The sequence below is a fragment of the Hibiscus syriacus genome, unplaced genomic scaffold (genome assembly GCF_006381635.1).
Source record: "Hibiscus syriacus cultivar Baekdansim isolate YM2019G1 unplaced genomic scaffold, ASM638163v2 tig00112114_pilon, whole genome shotgun sequence".
NCBI classification, from domain to species: domain Eukaryota; kingdom Viridiplantae; phylum Streptophyta; class Magnoliopsida; order Malvales; family Malvaceae; genus Hibiscus; species Hibiscus syriacus.
Window position 1 is genome coordinate 152,287 of NW_024063255.1, and position 20,405 is coordinate 172,691.

Here is a 20,405-nt window from a genome sequence, read left to right on the forward strand (position 1 = left end):
TACAGCTTCAGTCATATTACAAACTTTGACGAAACCAAACATTGTGCCTGCACGACTCCTCTTCTTAGGAATAAACACACTCAGGACCTCTACATAACGACCTACTATCTGCCACAACCCCTTCCAATGGATATAGTTTGGAAGATAATCCACAAACAGAGAAACAAATTCCGATGGAGCCACAGCGCCTTTCATTTGTAATCACAGTTGTAGGACTCTTGTCTAGTGTGTCTGCATTTTCGTGGTTGCTACGTTTCCTCTTATACCACACACAATCTAATTTAAATTTTACTGATACTTGTTCTTGACGGTTTATTACAGTGCTTGCTGTTATTTAATGCAATTCCTAAATAGGTCCATCAATGGTAATGTACAATAAAATTCTCTTTTTCTCTTACTCATTATATTCTAATTTACAATCACAATTCTTTTTTTCTAACTACAAATGCAAATTTTCGCCTTAGTGTCTGATTGATTGATATTGGTATATATAACCACCAAACTAATGTAGTTTTATATGTTTTTGTAATATTTTACACCAAATCCATATGAAAAAAGAGGGTGATATTTTTACGGTATTTATAGTTGAGTACAAGTTATAACGAACTAGCAAACGAAATAATAAGATAATTAAACTTTCATTAAAAAATTAAAAAATGAAACAAGGTGGAAAAAAACCTATTAATGAGGGATGTGTACAAAAGAGATAAACTTAGATGGTGGATTTTGGTTCAATCGTGATCGTTGGTTGAATCTGGTGTTGGTCTAAATCCGTGGCCTTCACCACGACAAAGAGGGCAAGTTCCATGCTGCAGCAACCATTGATCTATGTAGCATCCATGGAATACATGATTACACTTCGAAAGAACCCTGCAAGAATCGCCATCTTTGAACTCTTCCAAGCAAATAGCGCAGTCGGTTTCAGTCTGTTTGTCATTCTCGTACCGGATTGTGATCGACCCTGAAGTTTCGTCCGGCCGCCTCTGCGATGGCTGGCTAGATAATTTGCTTTCGATGTCATGGTTGGTATCTCCGTTGGTGTCCCGGTGGAAACGACTACGTATCTTGTAATAAAGCATTGCCATGAAAACAAACAACATAATGATAAGAGGCAGAAGTAGTATGAGCCGATATATGATGTAATATTCTCTCTCTCTCTCTCTCTCTCTCTCTCTCTCTCTATATATATATATATATATATATATATTGCTTGGGAAACAAGCAATTAATTTTGAACCTAAACTTTTGAGTTACTTTTTTATCTTATTTTATACTTACATTTATTTATAATGTAATAAATATGCAATATATATATATATATATATTTAACCTAAATTCCAATATAATCATTTTTTGTTTTAATCAATATTAATTTTCAACCTAAACTTTTGAGTTTCTTTTAATCTTATTTAAAACTTAAATTTATTTATAATGTAATAAATATGCAATATATAAATATTTAAACTAAATTCCAATATAATCATTTTTAATCAATTGAATCGGTGGATTTTAAGTCATGTTTCAATAGGTTAGTATTAACTGTAGTCTATAGTCGGTGGTTCTTGTTAAAAAAATTAAGAACAATTAAAACTACACACTATAATTAAAACATTTTTACCATCCTAATTTAAGAGTTTCGTCCCGATTAATTTGGACTGACCCATATCCCGCACTTGGCTTTGGTAAGTGATTTTCCCAACAGGAAACTTTTACATACACAAAATCTCAAACTCGAGACTGCTAATATCAATAGATTGGAATGAGGCGGGGCAAGTGGAATAATCATTCCCCTTAAAAAAATTAATTTCTTATATATTTCATATATGTTCAATGTATTTTCTATTAATTTTTTTTTTCATCCTCCCTAAAATTTTATTAGTTCGTCTCTTCTTCAAAATTTATAAGTTCATATTCCCTAACATAAAATCATATATCTGTCCCTATAACTCAACTAAAATAATGTATGAATTTTTTTAAAATTTATATCATAAACACATCTCATGATATTAATTATTAACTTCAATTAAAAGTACTCACTTCATAGTTTTTCGTATTATTAATATATATAAATTGTGACCCAAATAGCTGCTTGTAAAAATGAATTATAGAGAAAAAAGTAGTGATGTTTTAGGTTTTTATTAGTTGAGATTATAATTAACGTGGTAGAGAGAGGTAATGATATAATTTTTTATACCTTTTCAATCATGTATTTGATAGTAAGCATGTCACTTAACTAACAAAGTTACTTATTGATTTCATAACTAAATTATTTTATTACTTCTGTTATTATTTTGATTATTATTACTATTATTTTAAGAAATAATCATTTTAATATTGAAACTATTATTATTTAAATAACTATCACTATTATTATAATTTTTATTATTAAAATTAGTGATGTCTTATTGGCAAAACATATTAGTTTGCATGTACTGTTATTGGTACTGTTATATTTATTGTAAGGTCGATTTGTCTATATTGTTATTATTTGATTTTCATTTAATATTTTGGTTATTATCTGCATCATTAAATCACGTTAAACTTTTTAGCTTACCTCTTCTCTGTCTAATTAATCTTTATTTAATATCATATTTATTATCTACGATGATTAAACACACTAAACTTCTAGTTCATCTCTTCTTTGTCTCTTACTTTTGGATGCTACAAGACGTTAAGATCATATCAATATTTAAATTAATCATAGTATTGGACATTTCTTTTAATTTTAATTAAATACATTCTTTATCTATTTTGTTCTCAATATGTATCATAGGGTTTTACTAATTTGTTTTGGATATTTATTTACGTGCTCTGCAGTTAATAATAATTTTAAGGTAATTTAAATAAATTCTAAAATTTTACAACAATTAATGTTTTTAATGCATTTTAAGACACGAAAATAAATTATAGTCTACTTTAGTGATCAATGTGACATTCGACTGTAATGTCTAGGTAGAAATTAGGGGTTACAATTAAATTTATTAAATTATTTAATACCAGATTAATTGATTATATAAATTTTAAGGACTAATATTATTATTATATCAAATCATGTCACTATATGTCATGTTTGTAACAATATTTTAGTGACAATATAGTCTATAATCTATTAATTTAGAGGATCAAATATGACTAATGATATATTTAATGAAATATTATAATTTTTTTGGATTTTGGAATGATGAGTGTGACACCGGAGGATGCGAGGTCGGCTATAATCGGGCACGTTGTTCATATGGTGAATCGGGATTACGAAGCAATGGCTCGTGATTACTATGCTCTGGATTTCTTGGCGGTGGATGTGGATGTTTCTCCCATTGTGCCAGCTCTTAGGGACTTCTTTGACGATGCGCTGAATTACACTGTGAGCGAACTCAACTTCAAAACACTTGTTGATGGCCTGGGAAATGTTTTATATCAATACCCTTTTAATGGTGAGCTGATAATCTTTTGTTTGGTTGGTTTGTACGTTATTCGAATTTGGGTGTGACTTTACGATATTGTATTTGTCTGGCAATTTGAAGCTTTTCCGGATTCTTGAAGAGTCATATGCTCATACTCAATTACTCATATATGAAATTATGTCAAATAAGAGTGTCATATACACGTACTTCAAGAAAAGAAGAGAGTTGGAGCAAGATTGCTAATGTTTATTTTTATATGATACTTGTGAGCCCTATTCTCAAGTTTGGTTATTGTACGTTATGTTGCTTCAACTCTTCATTTTTCTTGAAGTATTTACGTTCGACACATATTTAGATACGAGTACGTGTTAATTTCTGATGTGGTCTAATGGTTTGGTTATCAATGTTGTTGCAGTACCTGCCTATTATGCGCTGATATTGAGATCACTTACAGTGCTAGAAGGGTTAGCCCTTTATGCTGATCCCGATTTTAAAGTGTTGGCTGCCTCATATCCTTATTTTGCTAAAAGGCTTCTCACTGATCCGAATCCATATCTCAGAGACGCTCTAGTTGAGTTGCTTTTCAAGGATGGCAGGTTCAGGCATGTATTCACCTAACCTAATTGTTTGTACATCTTCTGTTCCTCTCTGCATTTGAATTCATGAAATCTAGCTACTTCGATTGTGCATATTCGGATACGATAATATGAGTTTCTGGCATGAATATGTTCATGCATTTGGAAGGGTCTTAGAGCATTATACTCCCATACTTCTGTCCAAATATATATCGGACATGTAATCGGGTTTAGATATTTGAAGGAAAATGAAGAGTCGGAACAACGTAACTTGAAATGCATGTGATATGTTTGCAACAGGTGGAACAGACTAGAAGACCTTCTTATTCAGGGAAGAAAGGACCGGGATTTCTCAGCAAAAGCTGCATTGCAACCTGTTTTAAAGCTTCTACTGGCACCAGACGGTGAACAACTTCGGGCTTAACAATTAAAGAGGCCGCTCGTGTCACCGAGGCCGTTATTTTAGGCTCGGTCGCTGATACATACAACTCGGCACCATCTTTTGTTCAGACGCTGATGATCAATGACAATGGCAATGGAGCGATTGCAATGAACGGTGCTGATTTGGAAACCATGATGGAGCTTCGGAACCAGGTTTTTAGAATCTGGGGGCTTCTAAGTTCCTCTGAAAATTTCGATCCAGCACTCTTGCAGCCTATTTTACAGGTTAGTAAACCTTATTTGTGGTATAGTTTATTCATTCTTTCATTTTTCTTGAATGATTCAAGTTTCAATGGAGTTGGCTAAGGAAAGGGGTTGTGGAACAGGTACTTCAACAACCGGAGGGACGTAGTCTAGGGGGGCGTGTCGTCGGCGGGATCACTCAGCGTCTTTCAGCTCGCTTACTGCAACAACTTCTTCGAACACAAAGTGTTCCTGCATCAAGTCTATGAGCATTGGAGTTCCTGGTAAGGTTCATAAATGCATGTTTATGAATAGGTCATATCTGCAAGTGCTAATTTCCCTGCGATCTAACATTACAAATATGAACCAAAAAAGATATATTGTAACCAAATTAATACACTTTTTTGGAATGTATAGTTTTATCAAATGAAAAATAGGAGCTACTGGTAAAAGTTTCAGGGTTATATATTACAGAATTCAAAAGAAGCATCTGGCAAACAATTAATTCTACATGCAGGTACGAATCACACAACGTGTAATTTAAGTATTTCTTTTATATTTAATAATTTCTTTTTGTTTCATTTAAATTTTATAACATAAAATCTTACCCCGTCGTTCCATACAAATATGATTTTGGAAACAAACAGTATGTTCGGCAAACTCAATTCAAGTGCAACTCCTCACAAATGTGATCTAACCGAACTAATCGACTGAATCAAAATGACATACTATGTTCCTCGATCTCAGATGTGAGTGCTCAACATTGGTACATTTAGCCTTTTTTTTTCATGATTCCCGCACAATTGAAGAATTCTTAAAGCACGAATTAAACGACATTAATTGTTGAAGAATTGTTGTTATTCCTCGAGGTCTCGAGTTCGGACATCACATATGCAGAGATATGTGTTTTTAACATCAAATGATTAAGAGTGTTTGAACAAATACTATCGGATTAAATTTGATTTAATTGTAAAAAGTTTATAACAAAATTTAAATTAACTTGAATAAAAAGTCATAAATCTAAAATAATATTGAAATTGTGAGGACTCAAATTCGAAATTACTTAAATAAATAATTCAAAACCTAAAATGATTATAATCTAAAATGATCCAATTACATGATTATTCGAACAGAAAATCCAAACTTTAAATACAACTTATTCTAACTCCGAAAAGTCCTAATTTAAAATTATTCTAATCTAAAAATTATATGTATCTAAATGAACTAAAATTTTTAGAAATTAAATTGATCCAATCCAAATTGTCTCAAATCAAAACCAAATCCGCCTATCTTATAAACATCTGGATTTATCATATTATCTATTTTTATGGTTTTTTTTTATAGTTTTCTCATTCTAAATAAAATTGAATCCACATTAAAAACATGAACAATAAAACTAATAAAATATTATCATTCCTTAATTTTTATTATCTGAATTGAAATAATCCAATTTGAATATTTAAGTTAAATTTTAGTACTAATTGAATTAAGAAATTAAATTTAGTATTTAATTATAATAAAAATAAAATATAAAATTGAACTAAAAAATCAACTTCATGTAACATTCTAAATTTAAAAAAAGGTTCAAATTTATATAGCTATTTAGATTATAAAATTTTAGGTATCAAATTTAATATTAAAACCAAATTCGGATATCAAAATATATATTTACCCTATAAAACGGATTAATCCGCTTATCTTATAGATCCTAACCCATTTTAATAAATGGACAAAAGACCGAAACCCGGTTGATTTTCCTTTCCCCATAGCATAGGGACATAAATATCTCTAATTGACTTTAAGAATTGTTGGCTTAATTTGATGTGAAAATTTTAAAATTAAGTTCGAAAATTTGTTTCAGTCCTTGCTTCCCTGGTCCCAACTCCCAATTCCCCCTAGATAATTTAGGGTTTAGAGTTTTGTTTCAGTCCTTTGCAAGCACACTCACTGAAATTCTTCACCGCCGTGTGAATTAGGATCTACTCTGGGGTTTTCACAATGATGTACGGTGATCTACAGCAGCAGCAGGAGAACCAGCCGCACCTGCAAGGTGGCGAGTTCCAGAGAGGCCCTCCGCCTCCGCAAATGATGCGGCAGCCCTCAGCTTCTTCGACTAATCTTAACTCAGAATATCACCACCATGCTCCTCCTCAGAATCCGCCTTATGACAGTAAAATAATAATTCCTCAGTTTCTTTTGCTTACAGTTTTGTATTTTTTTTAGTTCAAATTAGTGGACATTGTAAGAATTCTATTGAAAATTAGTTACTTGGTTCTTGAAATTCAAAGTTTAGGTGATTGCATATTAAAACATATCTAAAAATAGTTAATTGCTTCTATTGGTTGTAGGCCTCATGTATTTACACGTTTAGGTCCTTTTTGCACCATGAGCCTTATGTTGTGGTAACATTTCTAGGTCTAAAAATATGGCTACTCTCAATTGCATATGCTTAGATGATGAGTTGCAATTCACTTAAGAATTAGCTAACTAACACTTTTGTTTTACTTTTAAATACTTTTTCAGTTCACGGTGACAATTTTGCTGCAAAAAGAATGAGAAAAATGACCCAAAGGAGGGCTGTTGATTATGCTAGCACTGTTGTGCGATATATGCAGGTGATATTTTCATGTTTGGTCGCTTCCATATGAGTTTTTATACATCTTTCTATAAGTGGTTGCATGGTCAGCTTAGCTTGGTGATTCTCATTAACATGGGTGCTTATGTTTGCTGTCAGATGGCTTAGACTGATGTCGCTTGAACTTTTGTAGTTAATGGCGTGCTCTTATATCATCATGGTCGTTGATTTCTCTAACTTAGGAATCCGCCTACCTTTCCCTTCTGTAGCATTATTCAATTTGCTTGACTATTGTATTTTAAAGTTTTGTCGCTTTGTAGCATTATTCTTGTCCATAATTCTATCTCTATCATTGCTTAAAATGTCACTTATGTAGTTTTGTAACCATAGTGCTGCTGGAAAATCCATCTTAATATAGAGACAAGCAGAACTTGGGCCTGCTAGTCAATCGTGTATGGTATTAAGCTGTACATTTTTTGCGCTTCACGGGACAAATACAATATTAAGTTGATGTCTAGACACACTTTTTATGTTATATTGGAATGTTCATAGTAGCTCCTCTTAATTACTTTTTGGTCCAATATCAGTCAACCACGTGTATATAATTATTCAGTTCATGATTCTTGAGTAGATCCTACTATTACACCCATAATCACATTTCATGATTAGGGGTGTATTGGTTTATATTCATCGGAAAAGTAACGCTGAGAATCTGAATCATAGCTTTTATACCTGTGTTTATTTTGTTTGAAAGGCATGTTCTCTTATACGGATAGAAAACTCGATTTTTTTATTTCCTTTTGAATCTCAAATGAAGTTATACTTGCAATCTAATAGCAGTGATTCTGCAGATTCGAATGTCACAGCGGGATTCACGTGACAGGACAACATTGCAGCCTACACCAGCAGCAGCAATCGATGTTACTAATTTTTTTCTTTCTTTTGTTTATTGGATTATGAATTGTAAGATTTAACTCGTACTTCTGTTGATCTTTTATACAGATGTTGCCTGCAGCTGCCTATTTAGATAATCCATCCACAAGCTTTGCTGCCAAATTTGTTCATACATCTCTGAACAAAAACCGATGTTCTATAAATCGTGTTTTGGTGAGTTAGATTGGAATAATATTTTTTAATGTGTTTAACATGATCACATACCCATCAAATTAAATTAACTTCTAAAAGTTTTGGTTTTCTTGTTTACCCAACAAAGGCTGTCTCAATGAACATTTGGATATTAGATAGATACAAACCATCTGACTTATCTTAATTATTTTTATCCTTGGTTTACAACTAGGTACAGTTAGGTAGTGAGACCTAATAGAGGCAACTGCCTTTTTATACTTGCATGTTTGCATGGCTCATCTCTTGGTGTTTTTATGCGTATGAAAGCTGATGCTATGTTGTGGGAAAAGCTTAACTGTTGTTTTTTTCTGCTTTGTCTGGAATACCAATTTAGTTTCCCTACATCCCAAAGGAGAAAAGGCTTTTGTTTGAAGTTGCTAAATTTAGAGCTGGTATACTGAATAATTTTTTTCTTTAGTGGACTCCTACAGGTAGACGTCTCATCACAGGTTCTCAGAGTGGAGAATTTACTTTATGGAATGGACAATCATTCAATTTTGAAATGATTCTTCAGGTATACTTCTATTAACTGACATGATTATCTTATTTAGTTAGGATTATTCCTTAGAGAATCTAAATTGATGGCTTTTGGACCTTGTTTCCCCTCAAAATACTTAGGCCCATGATCAAGCCATCAGGTCTATGGTATGGAGTCATAATGACAACTGGATGGTTTCTGGTGATGATGGGGGTGCAATAAAGTATGTATTCTTCATAGTCTTTCGTGTGATTTAACCTTACTGATTTCCTGCTTCTGAATTTTTGTTTGGCTTAGGCATAGTTTTTGCTGATGTAAGTGTATTTGCTAATGTACCCTTTAGGTATTGGCAGAACAACATGAATAATGTTAAGGTCAATAAGTCTGCTCACAAAGAATCAGTACGTGGCTTAAGGTACCTTTTCTGACATTCCTTTTTCTTTTAAGAGTTTTATTTAATATAGAATTTAAGATGTACTCTTTGAACAGTTTTTGTAGGACAGATTTAAAATTTTGTTCCTGTTCTGATGATACTACTGTAAAAGTATGGGACTTTGCCAGGTGCCAGGAAGAGCGTTCATTAACCGGTAATGTTTCTTGGCTTTTAAAGTATTAACTATAAGAATGACTATGTTTCCTCTTATAATCTTTTCTTGATGGTGTTTTTTGCCTCATTAGTGTCTCCCCTGTATAGATTTCTTGTATGCGTGAATTAACCTAAGAGTTTCATACATGTTTTGAACTCAGGCAGGCCATGGGTGGGATGTCAAAAGTGTTGATTGGCATCCTACAAAATCCTTACTGGTTTCAGGTAAGACAAGTTTTGTGAGTATTCCATAATAGCCATGATTTTAAATATTTTGAGAAGTAATGCAAGTCTTTTGCAGTCATGGCCATAAAAACACAGTCCATTGTGTCAATGGAATCAAAATGGGAATTGGGTATTGACTGCTGGAAAGGATCAAATCATCAAGGTTAGCTTCTTCTTAATCACTGAAAAGCTGTTATTTGATTGATGGGAGTAGATATATAAATATATTTACTTTTTTGTTCTTTTTTCCCTATATATACTTTGTCTTTTTCAGCTTTATGACATTAGAGCTATGAAGGAACTTGAATCTTTCCGAGGCCACAGAAAGGATGTGACTGGTTAGTCAGACTTATTTTAAGTGGAACCCTTGCATATGGATACTACTTAAAGTACCTGATCATTGAAGACTTGGTTGATTGTGGCTTATAGTTATTATCGTGCTTGATCATTTAATTATCTTGCATGATTTCTATAAAGATAATTCTTAACATATTGATCTTTGACTTTTCCAGCATTGTCTTGGCACCCATTCCATGAAGAATACTTTGTCAGTGGGAGTTTGATGGATCCATTTTCCATTGGCTTGTTGGGTAAGGGTTCTGATTGAAAGTGCTGGCTGCTTACTGAATTCCCTAATTCTGTCCTATCCTTTATGCTCCAGGTCACAAAGTTTGTGTGATTTTATTTGTTTCACTATTACCTAGGTTTGTCTCTTGGAATTTATGTTTAAGATGTGTTATTTAGTTGGCCTGTGACAATGCAGATTATGAGAGAGATCAAAACACTTGAAAAGTTTATATATCTTGATGAGGTTAAAACACAGTTAGAATTATGAAGGCTGATAATACTGCAAGGGAACTAGAGTATTTACTCAAAAAGTTATCCTTTTTATAAGTTTTTAATGTTAAATTTTTCATATTAAAAATCATTTTGTGATGCTTATCTTTTGTTTCTCTTTTATTTCAAATATTATCATATATTTATTGTTGTTCTTTGGAAGGAAACCAAAAAGTCCTGAACTTTATTACATTACTTAAGCTTCTATACATTTATTATACCCAAATAAGTTCTTAGTCTTTAATTTGTACCTTAATGAGCATTTTAACCTTTAATTTATAACCAAATAGGCCTCTAACCTTTAATTCGCATCTCCATTAAAAAAAATCAAAGAACAATCCTTTTGTTTGGAATAAGGGTTTATCTGGAAGCAAATTGAAAGCTAAAAACTTATTTGGGTACAATAAAAGCATAAAGGCTTACTTTGAAAAGTGAAAAGTTAAGGGGGATTTAGCCTCTTTGGCATTAATGATGGGTGATCTTTTACAATTTACGATTGCTAAAGATTATTCTGATGTACAGGCATGAACTCCACAGGTTGACCTTCCCAGTGCACATGATAATAGTGGTGGGATGTTGCTGGCATCCTATTGGATATCTTCTATGCAGGTAAACCCATTCTAGATTTATGATTGTCCTGCGTGCTTCTTGTTGATTTCCTTGTAATTTATGGATATCATTTGAAAATTAAAGTAGTTGTATGCATACCTATGATTATATTTGTTGATATGGGTACACAGTTTGACTGCAAACTAGTGTTGCTTTATTTGATTGACTTTTTGAGATAGAAACTGAATGGAATTGGTTTGTGGACATCTGTGAAATTGAAATATTATCTGACCCTCATCTGACTCAATGCTATTTGATCAGTGAATGTTGTAAATGGAGTGTTTATGATTTAAAAACAACAAAATTTCTAGAGTTGTAAATGGAGTGTTTATATACAATGGTTTGATCAATCCCTGAAGGTGACAACTCTAGTTTGAATATATACTAACGGAAGGGTCTAAGGCTTGTGGAGAGTAATTGGGATCTCTAGAATGCACTCTAAACTGATTGGAGAACAGGCTAAAGCTCTATGATTAATGTGTTTCTCATTCTTATGTATTAGTTATTGCACTAGAGGGATTGAGCAAATCTTTAAATTTGGACATATTTAACACATTTAGACTTAAATTCTTGTCCAATTAAGTGAAGTTACCTCTTTTTGAATCCATAATTTTCAACCCAGTTTTGGTTTCAAAATATAATTGTTGAATTGAGATCAGCGGACAAAATTCATATATAGCTTTGAGTGTTTAAACATTTGTAGGTCTGAGTATGTTGTATCATCATAGTTTATTTTATTTTTCAAAAATTTAATAAAATATGGATCTGTTAAGTGTATAATTTTATGAGATGCTGTAGAACACATTATACATTAATTTATATTTTTTAAGGGCCAAGTCTCTTGGTATGTTGTGGAAATGATATTTAGTTTATTGTCCGTGTACATGTGGACAAGGAGTGTAGTATTTATGCCACTCTGTGTATGCCTGTATTGTTCATGTAAGCTAGTATTCAATGCTGATATGGCCTGAAGCTGTAACAATTAATAGCCATGTGAATGGCTGTGCCAAATTTTTGTAACAAGCTCTTACAACTCCTATATATTCTGTGGAACAAGAATACATCATGTTTCTTAATGGTTACTGTTGTTACTGTTTTTACATTTTTCTGGTTTTTGTGCTCAAGTTAATCTGGTATTATTGGTTTCTATTCTTTTTCATTCTAGATGTATTTGTTCCAGGCTACATCAGTGTACTGATAAGCATTAAGTCTTATCAATCTGTAAGTTATATGTCAAGCCCATCATCAGGGAGTTTAACTTGTACTCGTAATCATGCAGTGGTAGCAATGATCACACAACCAAGTTTTGGTGCAGAAATAGGCCTGGAGATACTGCTCGTGATAAATTTAACATTGGTCAGAATCAAGGTTTCTACTGTTGCCCTTCTCTTTTTGTTTTACCTCTTCTCCATCTGGAAAAGGAATAGGCAGAAGAAAAAGATGTTTAAGCTGTTACAAAACCTCTTAAATATGCCGGAGTATTTATACTTTGTTCTATACTTAATAGCATTATGAACTGTATCTAGGCTATGGTGAGCAAAATCCTGCATTAGCTGGTCGCATGCCTGGCAATTTTGCAGCACTGAAGGTCCAGCCACCCGGGACTGTTTGCAACTCGAAATGAGAGAACGATTCCTGGTATTGGAGTTCCTATGCCATTATCAGTTCCATCTCTTGATGCATCTTCTCAAGGGGACCAAAACCAAATTCATCCGGGTTCCGTGCCTTTTGGAGCTCCTCCTTTCCTCCTGGACCACATCCATCGCTTCTAGCCAATCAGCAGCATCAATATCAACAAAACCCTCAACAAATTCAACAACAGCAACAACAGGCAATGCGACAGCAAATGCCACTCCAAATATGCACAGCTACAACCTCCATCTCATTCCCATATGCCTCTGCATCCACATCCTCATTTACAACGCCCTCCTCCTCAAATGCCTTCGCCTGTTCCATCCTCAATGCCAGGATCTTTCAATCCACACCAATGCCTGGTCCAATGGTATGACCTTGTAATCAGGCTCTACTACATATTTTCCCTTTTGCAACTATGGTTTTCACTTTCAAATATATGCTCTGATGTCGTAGTTGACTTTTTTTTTCCGACTTGGATGCCATGCATATGATATTTCCAATGAAACTGGGTTTTTGAATATGGGTTATGATCGGAGAAATTTAAGAAGCTTGATCAAACTTATTTCAAAATTCTAGGGCATGCAAGGCACAATGAATCAGATGCCTCCTCCATTGCCACAAGGCCATTTCATGGGCAGGAATCCTATGCACTCAGGGTCCTTGCCTACTAGTGGTGGTGGCCCTTCAGTTGGAGGATTTCCCAGTGGTATGCAAAATATCCAGGGCTCAGGTAATATGGGCGGTGGCCAATATATCCGCAGGGTGGTGCATTCAATCGTGTACAAGGTGGTCAGAGGCCAATGATGCCTGGGTACAATCCTTATCAGGTAAACGATGCCATTCGCTCCTTGATCTTATTATGTATGTGTCCATATTTTATGACGGTGACTGGGTTCATGACCAAATCAGTGATAGAACATCTCCCCCCTTTTATGACAATTGGTGATAACCACGAAGCTTAAGCAGGATTGCGGTTTGAACCCTGACCCTGCAGGATCAATATGAGCCACCGGACCAAAACCGTTGGTTCCACTTCAATTCTCTCTTTAGTTCCAGTGAATGAAAGCTCAAAAAGCTATTAGATTCATTCAGCATGCTTTCACTTTCCCCCCCTCAAACCAATTCGATTGAGTGATTCTTACTTTCACGTTCCCTGACAGAATAAAATAATAAAGGAAAAGCTGCAACTCATGTTAGATATTCCACCGTTATGACCACTAGAATTCTTTTGTTTTACCTATTGTATTTCTTTTATGATTCTTCATCACTATTTTTCTTCAAGTATCTAACGGGGGTGGAGGAATATGACCTTCCATAGATCTGAAAACTTGAAAAATGAATTTATCCGTGCTGGATACCTACGAAACTATGGAACTAACTTGTTATTGCTTCCACTTATTGCAGTCTGGTGGCCGGTCCGGTCAGCCATCGACAGGCGCTCCGCCTCGTGGCCAAATGCCACAGTGAGACCTATGATTGTAGAGTATTTGTACTCTCTTTTTTTGGCTTTCTGAAGACTTGTTTTCGTGGGACTTGAATGTTGCTACAATTGGTATCAGTTAGCAAATGGTTATTGTTTATTTTTACGTACACTTTTTTTCTGATTTAGAGAGGTATTACATTTTTAAGGCAAATGTCAGAATTCAACATATATAAGGTAGGACAACATGAACATCCTTGACGTACATTAATGGATAGAAATTGAAATGCTTATATTTCTATTTAAATAAAATAGTAAACTACGGGATTGATTACTTATGTTTTAATTTTGTACATTTTTCCTCATTCAATTCAAAAAATATAACATTTGATTACTTTCATTTTATTTAATTAAGTCGTTGTCACTTTTATTTAATTTCCTCACTTTTTCTCACTAACGACAGTCTTAATTTTAGTGACTAAACATTTAGAGTTGATAAGGTAAGTAATCGCATCTTAATTAAATAAAAACAAACGTGATAATATCTTGATTAAATAAAAATGAATGTGATATATCTTAATAAATAAAAATGAAAATGATAAAATGTTATATTTTTTATTCAGTGAGAAAAAATGTACAAAAATTTAAATGAAAGTGACCAATCATATAGTTTACCCTAAATAAAAGGGGTGAACACTAATGGTTTTGTAGTTAGGTTGAAAGTATATATTTATTTATTAATTTTATTTTTTTTTATTTCTCAAATTTTATTTGAAACATTTTGTCTCTATTTGTACATAATTATACAAAATTTTAATTAGACTATCTACTAGTTTTTTATTTTTATCGGGATCCAAGGAGCAATTCTATTCTAGTGATAAAGAAAATATTGATCTTCCTAAATGACATATTTGAGCAACTTCAATTATCTACATGTGTACATGAATTTATATACATTTAAAATTAGATTAATAGTTTTAACCATCCAAACCTAAAATTTATTTCATATTGAACAAATTTAAATAAAAAAGTTAGGTTGATATGTTTTTTAATTTTTTCAATAAAATGCACGTAAAAAATTATATAAGTTAAATTCATCGTTGATCCTCAATATTATCAAAGAATCAATATGAATATTTTTCGTAAAAAGAAGAACTGATTTTGCATCTCCAACAATGATATTGTTGCTTATTTAAAGAAGAAAAATAGAATTTACGACGGAAATAACTAAAATGATTACATATTAAGAAATTAAGAAATCTAATTTCATTTGTTTGAACATTTTCTGCCACAATATCATATGAAACAGATTACACGGTGAGTATTTCAATAATTATAAATATCTCCTTCACTCAAATTCATAAATTCAACAGATGCATTTATGGTATTTTTTTATATAAAAAAAATCAATCAAATAATTGTATCAAATCTGAATTAGTTTATACATAAGAATATTCATATTCATATTTTATTTTTATTTTATTTTATGATTCTTGTTCAGAGTTACCGTTGCTCTTTTCAATAGTATTATCTTTAAATTTATATATTTTTATGAATTTATTATACCTTCAGAGATATTTCCGAAAACTACTAACTTTCCGTCAAATCCTCTGTCCTAGATAGACTCTTTCGTCCAACGAAATTATCAAAGGATCTCTAACCTCTGAGACAAGAGTGCCATTAACCTTCATATAGGCTACAATACATTGACAAGATCTTTGGCAAAAAACCTTGGCAGACACACATGATCTACCAGTGCAAAATCTAAAATCTTACTACTAGATCTATCTAGCATGCTGACCTACGAATAACCATAACAGTCTCATATATGAAGCTATCAACTAAAGACCATTATAATACCCCAAGTCAAGACTGATAAGGGGCTAGAACCTTCCCAATCCACACTGTTTCTTTTTCGTGATCAAGTCTTTTATAGAAAATCTTACTACTAGATCTATCTAGCATGCTGACCTATGAATAACCATAATAGTCTTATATCTGACGCTATCACTGAAGACCACTATAAATACCCTTAGTCAAGACTGATAAGGGGCTAGAACCTTCTCCAATCCATACTCCATTCTTTTTATGATCAACAATCTCTCGTAGAAAAACATCAACCAACGATTGTTTCCTCGTCGATCATAATTCTCTGTCTAAATCAGAAAAGGATGAGCCACCAATGACAGACGAGACCAATTTATTTCCCTCAATAATTGATGTAGTAAGCATGAACAAACCTCATTACTGAGAGAATCAGTTGAGATCTCCCCAAAATCGAAACATCCCCTCACCCCAGGCCCTTTCCTAAATCTCTCCCCAGGTGTGGGCTATTCCCGACCGTCAACCATAATTCGTTCCGCAAAACTTGCATGCACGACGAGTGAATCATATGGGAAAAACAAGGGAACGACCAACGCGCTTTGCTATCCCCAATTTCTCTTTTTACAAGCCTTGGAAAGCTGGTACAACACTACTAGTCTTGAAGCCTACTGAGTTTATTTATCAAGAGGCGATATAAATTGCCATCATTGACACCAGGGACACCTTGGACAAGTACAACGTCATTGGATCAGCAAAGTGTACAAGGGAGTATCTTCGAACCTAAGAGAGTCGCTCCTTGGACGACGCTACCTTGAATGGCTGCCTAGAAAAGCATGAAAAGCTTTCACATTGCCTCGCGGACATCAACCCATAAACATATAATAACAGTTAAGTACTAACCTATTTATGATAGGAACATCCCTCACGAGAAACTATCAAACTACTCCCAACTCAAGTACTCAATGAAATCATTTAGGAATAAAACGTAACATTTCAACAATTGACATAAATAGTTACGTTTTATCCTAAATGAGATTTCACTGAGTACTTGAGTTAGGAGTAGTTTGATAGTTTCTCGTGAGGGATGTTCCTATCATAAATAGGTTAGTACATAACTGTTATTATATGTTTATGGGTTGATGTCCGCGAGGCAATGAAAGCTTTTCGTGCTTTTCTAGGCAGCCATTCAAGGTAGCGTCGTCCAAGGAGCGACTCTTAGGTTCGAAGATACTCCCTCGTACACTTTGCTGATCAAACGTAACATATGTGATATCTCAAATTAAGCGCCCGACCTCATTGACGAAGAAATGTCAAACCCAAGAAAAGCACCAAGGACAACAGACGAAGATACTCCAAATTGACATCATTGATATCTTCTATCCATAAAAAATTCTCTAAAACACAAATTTCAAATTCGGCATGAATAATAATTATTCAACATTTAAGTGTGACAGTTATTCTTATGATATATCATATTTCTTCATATTCAGTCAGTAATATGCATAATGCATGCAGATTGTAAATAAATAATAGACAATAATATTCAATGAAGAGAGGAGTAGGTAAAAAGCTAAGGTTTTACCAACGTTTGTTGAGACAAAATATAAGAAATTTTTATTTTTAAGAAATATCTCAAATGATTTCTGTTGAAAATTCAATATTAGCCTAAAAAAGTTCACACCTAAATTAATTGATGTCATTGCTTACATCAATTTAGTTTTTTACATCAATTTAGTTTTGATGTAATTGCTTACATCAATTTAGTTAGGTGAAAATTAAGTATTTTTCTCATGTTTTAATTTCAATGGTTTAGATTATTTAGTGGTTATTTTAATGAGTGGTTTAGATTGTTTCTTGTAACCTAAAATACCCTACTTGTATTGAGTTTTATCATCCAACAATCAAAGCTTAATTATAAGCATTTGAAAGCTTATTAAGAGTTCTTCCCTTTTGCAATTTTGTGAGATTATTCTAAAGAGTTTTCTTCTTCTCGATCAATTAGAGTTTTACTCTATTTTGATTCAACAATTGGTATCCGAGCCACGTTTTTAAGGTCTCTTGAAATTCTGAGTATGCTCTGTGGCTGCAGTTTTTAACTGATCTTGCACATTAGAAAATATTTCTTGAGTTATTGTCGGGGTTATTACAAATCTTTTGGAGCTTCTTGTGTTTAGAGTAATTTAGTACTCTGCACGTTTGTTACTCAAGCTTTGTTCGGTGTAGTCAAAGCCTTGCCGTTAAGATGGGTGATCTTCAAGTAGTTGGAGGGATCAAGAAGCTCAACAACAAAAACTACAACACGTGGGCAACATGTATGGAGTCATACTTACAAGGTCAAGACCTTTGAGAGGTTGTCGGTGGTGGTGAAGTTACACACAACCGGCGACAGAAAATGCCAATGGAATCTTGCGAAAGTGAAAATTAAAGCAGGCAAAGCAATGTTTGCTTTAAAGACCATAATTAAAGAATAAATGTTGGAGCACATTCGGGATGCTAAAACACCAAAGGAAGCATGGGACACTTTTGTTACACTCTTTTCGAAGAGGAACGATACAAAATTGCAACTTCTCGAGAATGAACTTCTATCAATGGCACAACGACATGGAGGTTGCCCAATACTTTCACAAGGTGAAGTCGATATGTCGCAAATTTCAGAATTAGATCCGACAGCTGCTATTGGGGAAGCCAGGATAAAAGAATAATTGTCCATGGTTTGAGACCCGAATATCGAGGGTTTGTTGCCGCTGTACAGGGATGGCCGACACAGCCATCGCTTGTTGAGTTCGAAAATTTGCTTGCAGGTCAAGAAGCCATGGCCAAGCAAATGGGAGGGGTCTAGCTGAAGGGTGAAGAGGAAGCGCTCTACACCAGCAAAAGCAGAGGCACTTTTCAGCGGTATACTGGCAGTGGATCTAAAAAGGATGGTGACAAGGTGAAAAATTACCAAGGAAAGGGAGGCCCTCATTCAGGGGGAGCATCCAAGAATCACAGTAATAGTAGAAAGTTCGATGACAAGTGTTATAACTGCGGGAAGATGGGTCACATGGCAAAAGACTGTTGGACCAAGAAAAAGCCTGTTGAAAGTAATACTGCTACTTCTTGTTCGAAGGAGAATAGTGAAGATGGTTGGGATGCTGAAACGTTATTTGCTACGGAGGAAGAAGAATTAGCTCTCACGGTAACAACACCAGAACGGATTGACTACAAGAATTATTGGATCGTAGATTATGGCTGCTCAAATCATATGAGGGTGACAAACAGAAGTTACAAAACCTGTCTGAGTATAATGGAGGTCGGTGGTGGTGACAGCTGACAACTCAAGGTTCCCGATAACTCACATCGGTAAGAAAATAGTTACGCCCGATAATACTAACAGGTGTAACTCCAAGATGTTTACCATGTCCCAGGAATGAAGAAAAATTTGCTATCTGTGGCTCAACTAACATCATCAGGCCATTATGTTATTTGGTCCCCAAGACGTGAAGGTTATCGTGACGTCAAAATCTCAGAAACACCAACAATGGAGGGACGACATTTGGAATCAATTTACGTGATGTCAGCAGAGTCTGCATATATAGACAGGACAAGGAAAATGAGACATCAGATCTATGGCACATGCGGTTAGGTAACGTTAGCTATTCCAAGATAAGTGTGATGGTGAAAAAGTCGATGCTTAAGGGGCTTCCTCAACTAGACGTGAGAAAGACACGGTCTGTACGGGATGCCAATATGGTAAAGCACACCAATTACCATATGACGAGTCGAAGTTTAAAGAAAAAGAACCGTTGGAGTTGGTTCACTCTGATGTGTTCGGACCGGGTTAAAACAATCAATTAGCGGTATGCGGTACCATGGTAACATTCATTGACTTCTCCAGGTATGTGTGGGTTTCTTTATGAAAGAAAAAATCTGATACTTTCTCAAAGTTTAAAGAGTTTAGAGACTCAGCTGAAGGAGAAGTGGGAAAGAAGATATTTGCTTGCGCACAGACAACGAAGGAGAATATAGATCAAACGAGTTCTCTCAATACCTAAGGGAATGCCGAATACGTCATCAGTACACTTGTGCCAACACGCCACAACATAATGGTGTAGCGGAAAGAAAAAACTGGCATCTTGTAGAAATTTGTCGAAGTATGCTACATGCAAAGAATGTACCTGGAAGGTTTGGGCTGAGCAATGAGGACTGCAACCTTTGTGATCAACAGACTTCCTCAACCAAGGTTAGGATTTGTTTCACCCTTTGAGAAACTATGGAACATAAAACCTACAGTTAGCTACTTTCGAGTATTTGGCTGTGTATGTTATGTGTTTGTTCCTGATCATTTACGGAGCAAATTTGACAAGAAAGCTGTTAGATGTATCTTTGTGGGATATGACAGCCAGAGAAAGGGGTGGAAATGTTGTGATCCAATTAGTGGAAGATGCTACACGTCACAAAATGTGGTATTTGATGAAGCATCTTCTTGGTGGTCCTCAGAGAAGGAGG

General features: G+C 34.2%; 1 protein-coding gene and 2 pseudogenes across 1 annotated transcript; 2 read left to right on the top strand and 1 right to left on the bottom strand.

Annotated features, from left to right (window-relative positions):
* Positions 1 to 731: 731 nt before the first annotated feature.
* Positions 732 to 1,085, bottom strand: LOC120174633 (RING-H2 finger protein ATL14-like). The gene has a single exon (XM_039181427.1). It carries the CDS (start codon positions 1,083 to 1,085, stop codon positions 732 to 734), a length of 354 nt encoding a protein of 117 aa, XP_039037358.1.
* A 2,081-nt stretch (positions 1,086 to 3,166) lies between these two features.
* Positions 3,167 to 4,900, top strand: LOC120174634 (annotated as a pseudogene).
* Positions 4,901 to 6,425: 1,525 nt separating this feature from the next.
* Positions 6,426 to 14,329, top strand: LOC120174529 (annotated as a pseudogene).
* The last annotated feature ends 6,076 nt before the right edge of the window (positions 14,330 to 20,405 follow it).

Excerpts from the sequence above, each read along its gene's own strand:
- LOC120174633 (XM_039181427.1), bottom strand. The coding sequence starts at position 1,085 with ATGGCAATGCTTTATTACAAGATACGTAGTCGTTTCCACCGGGACACC.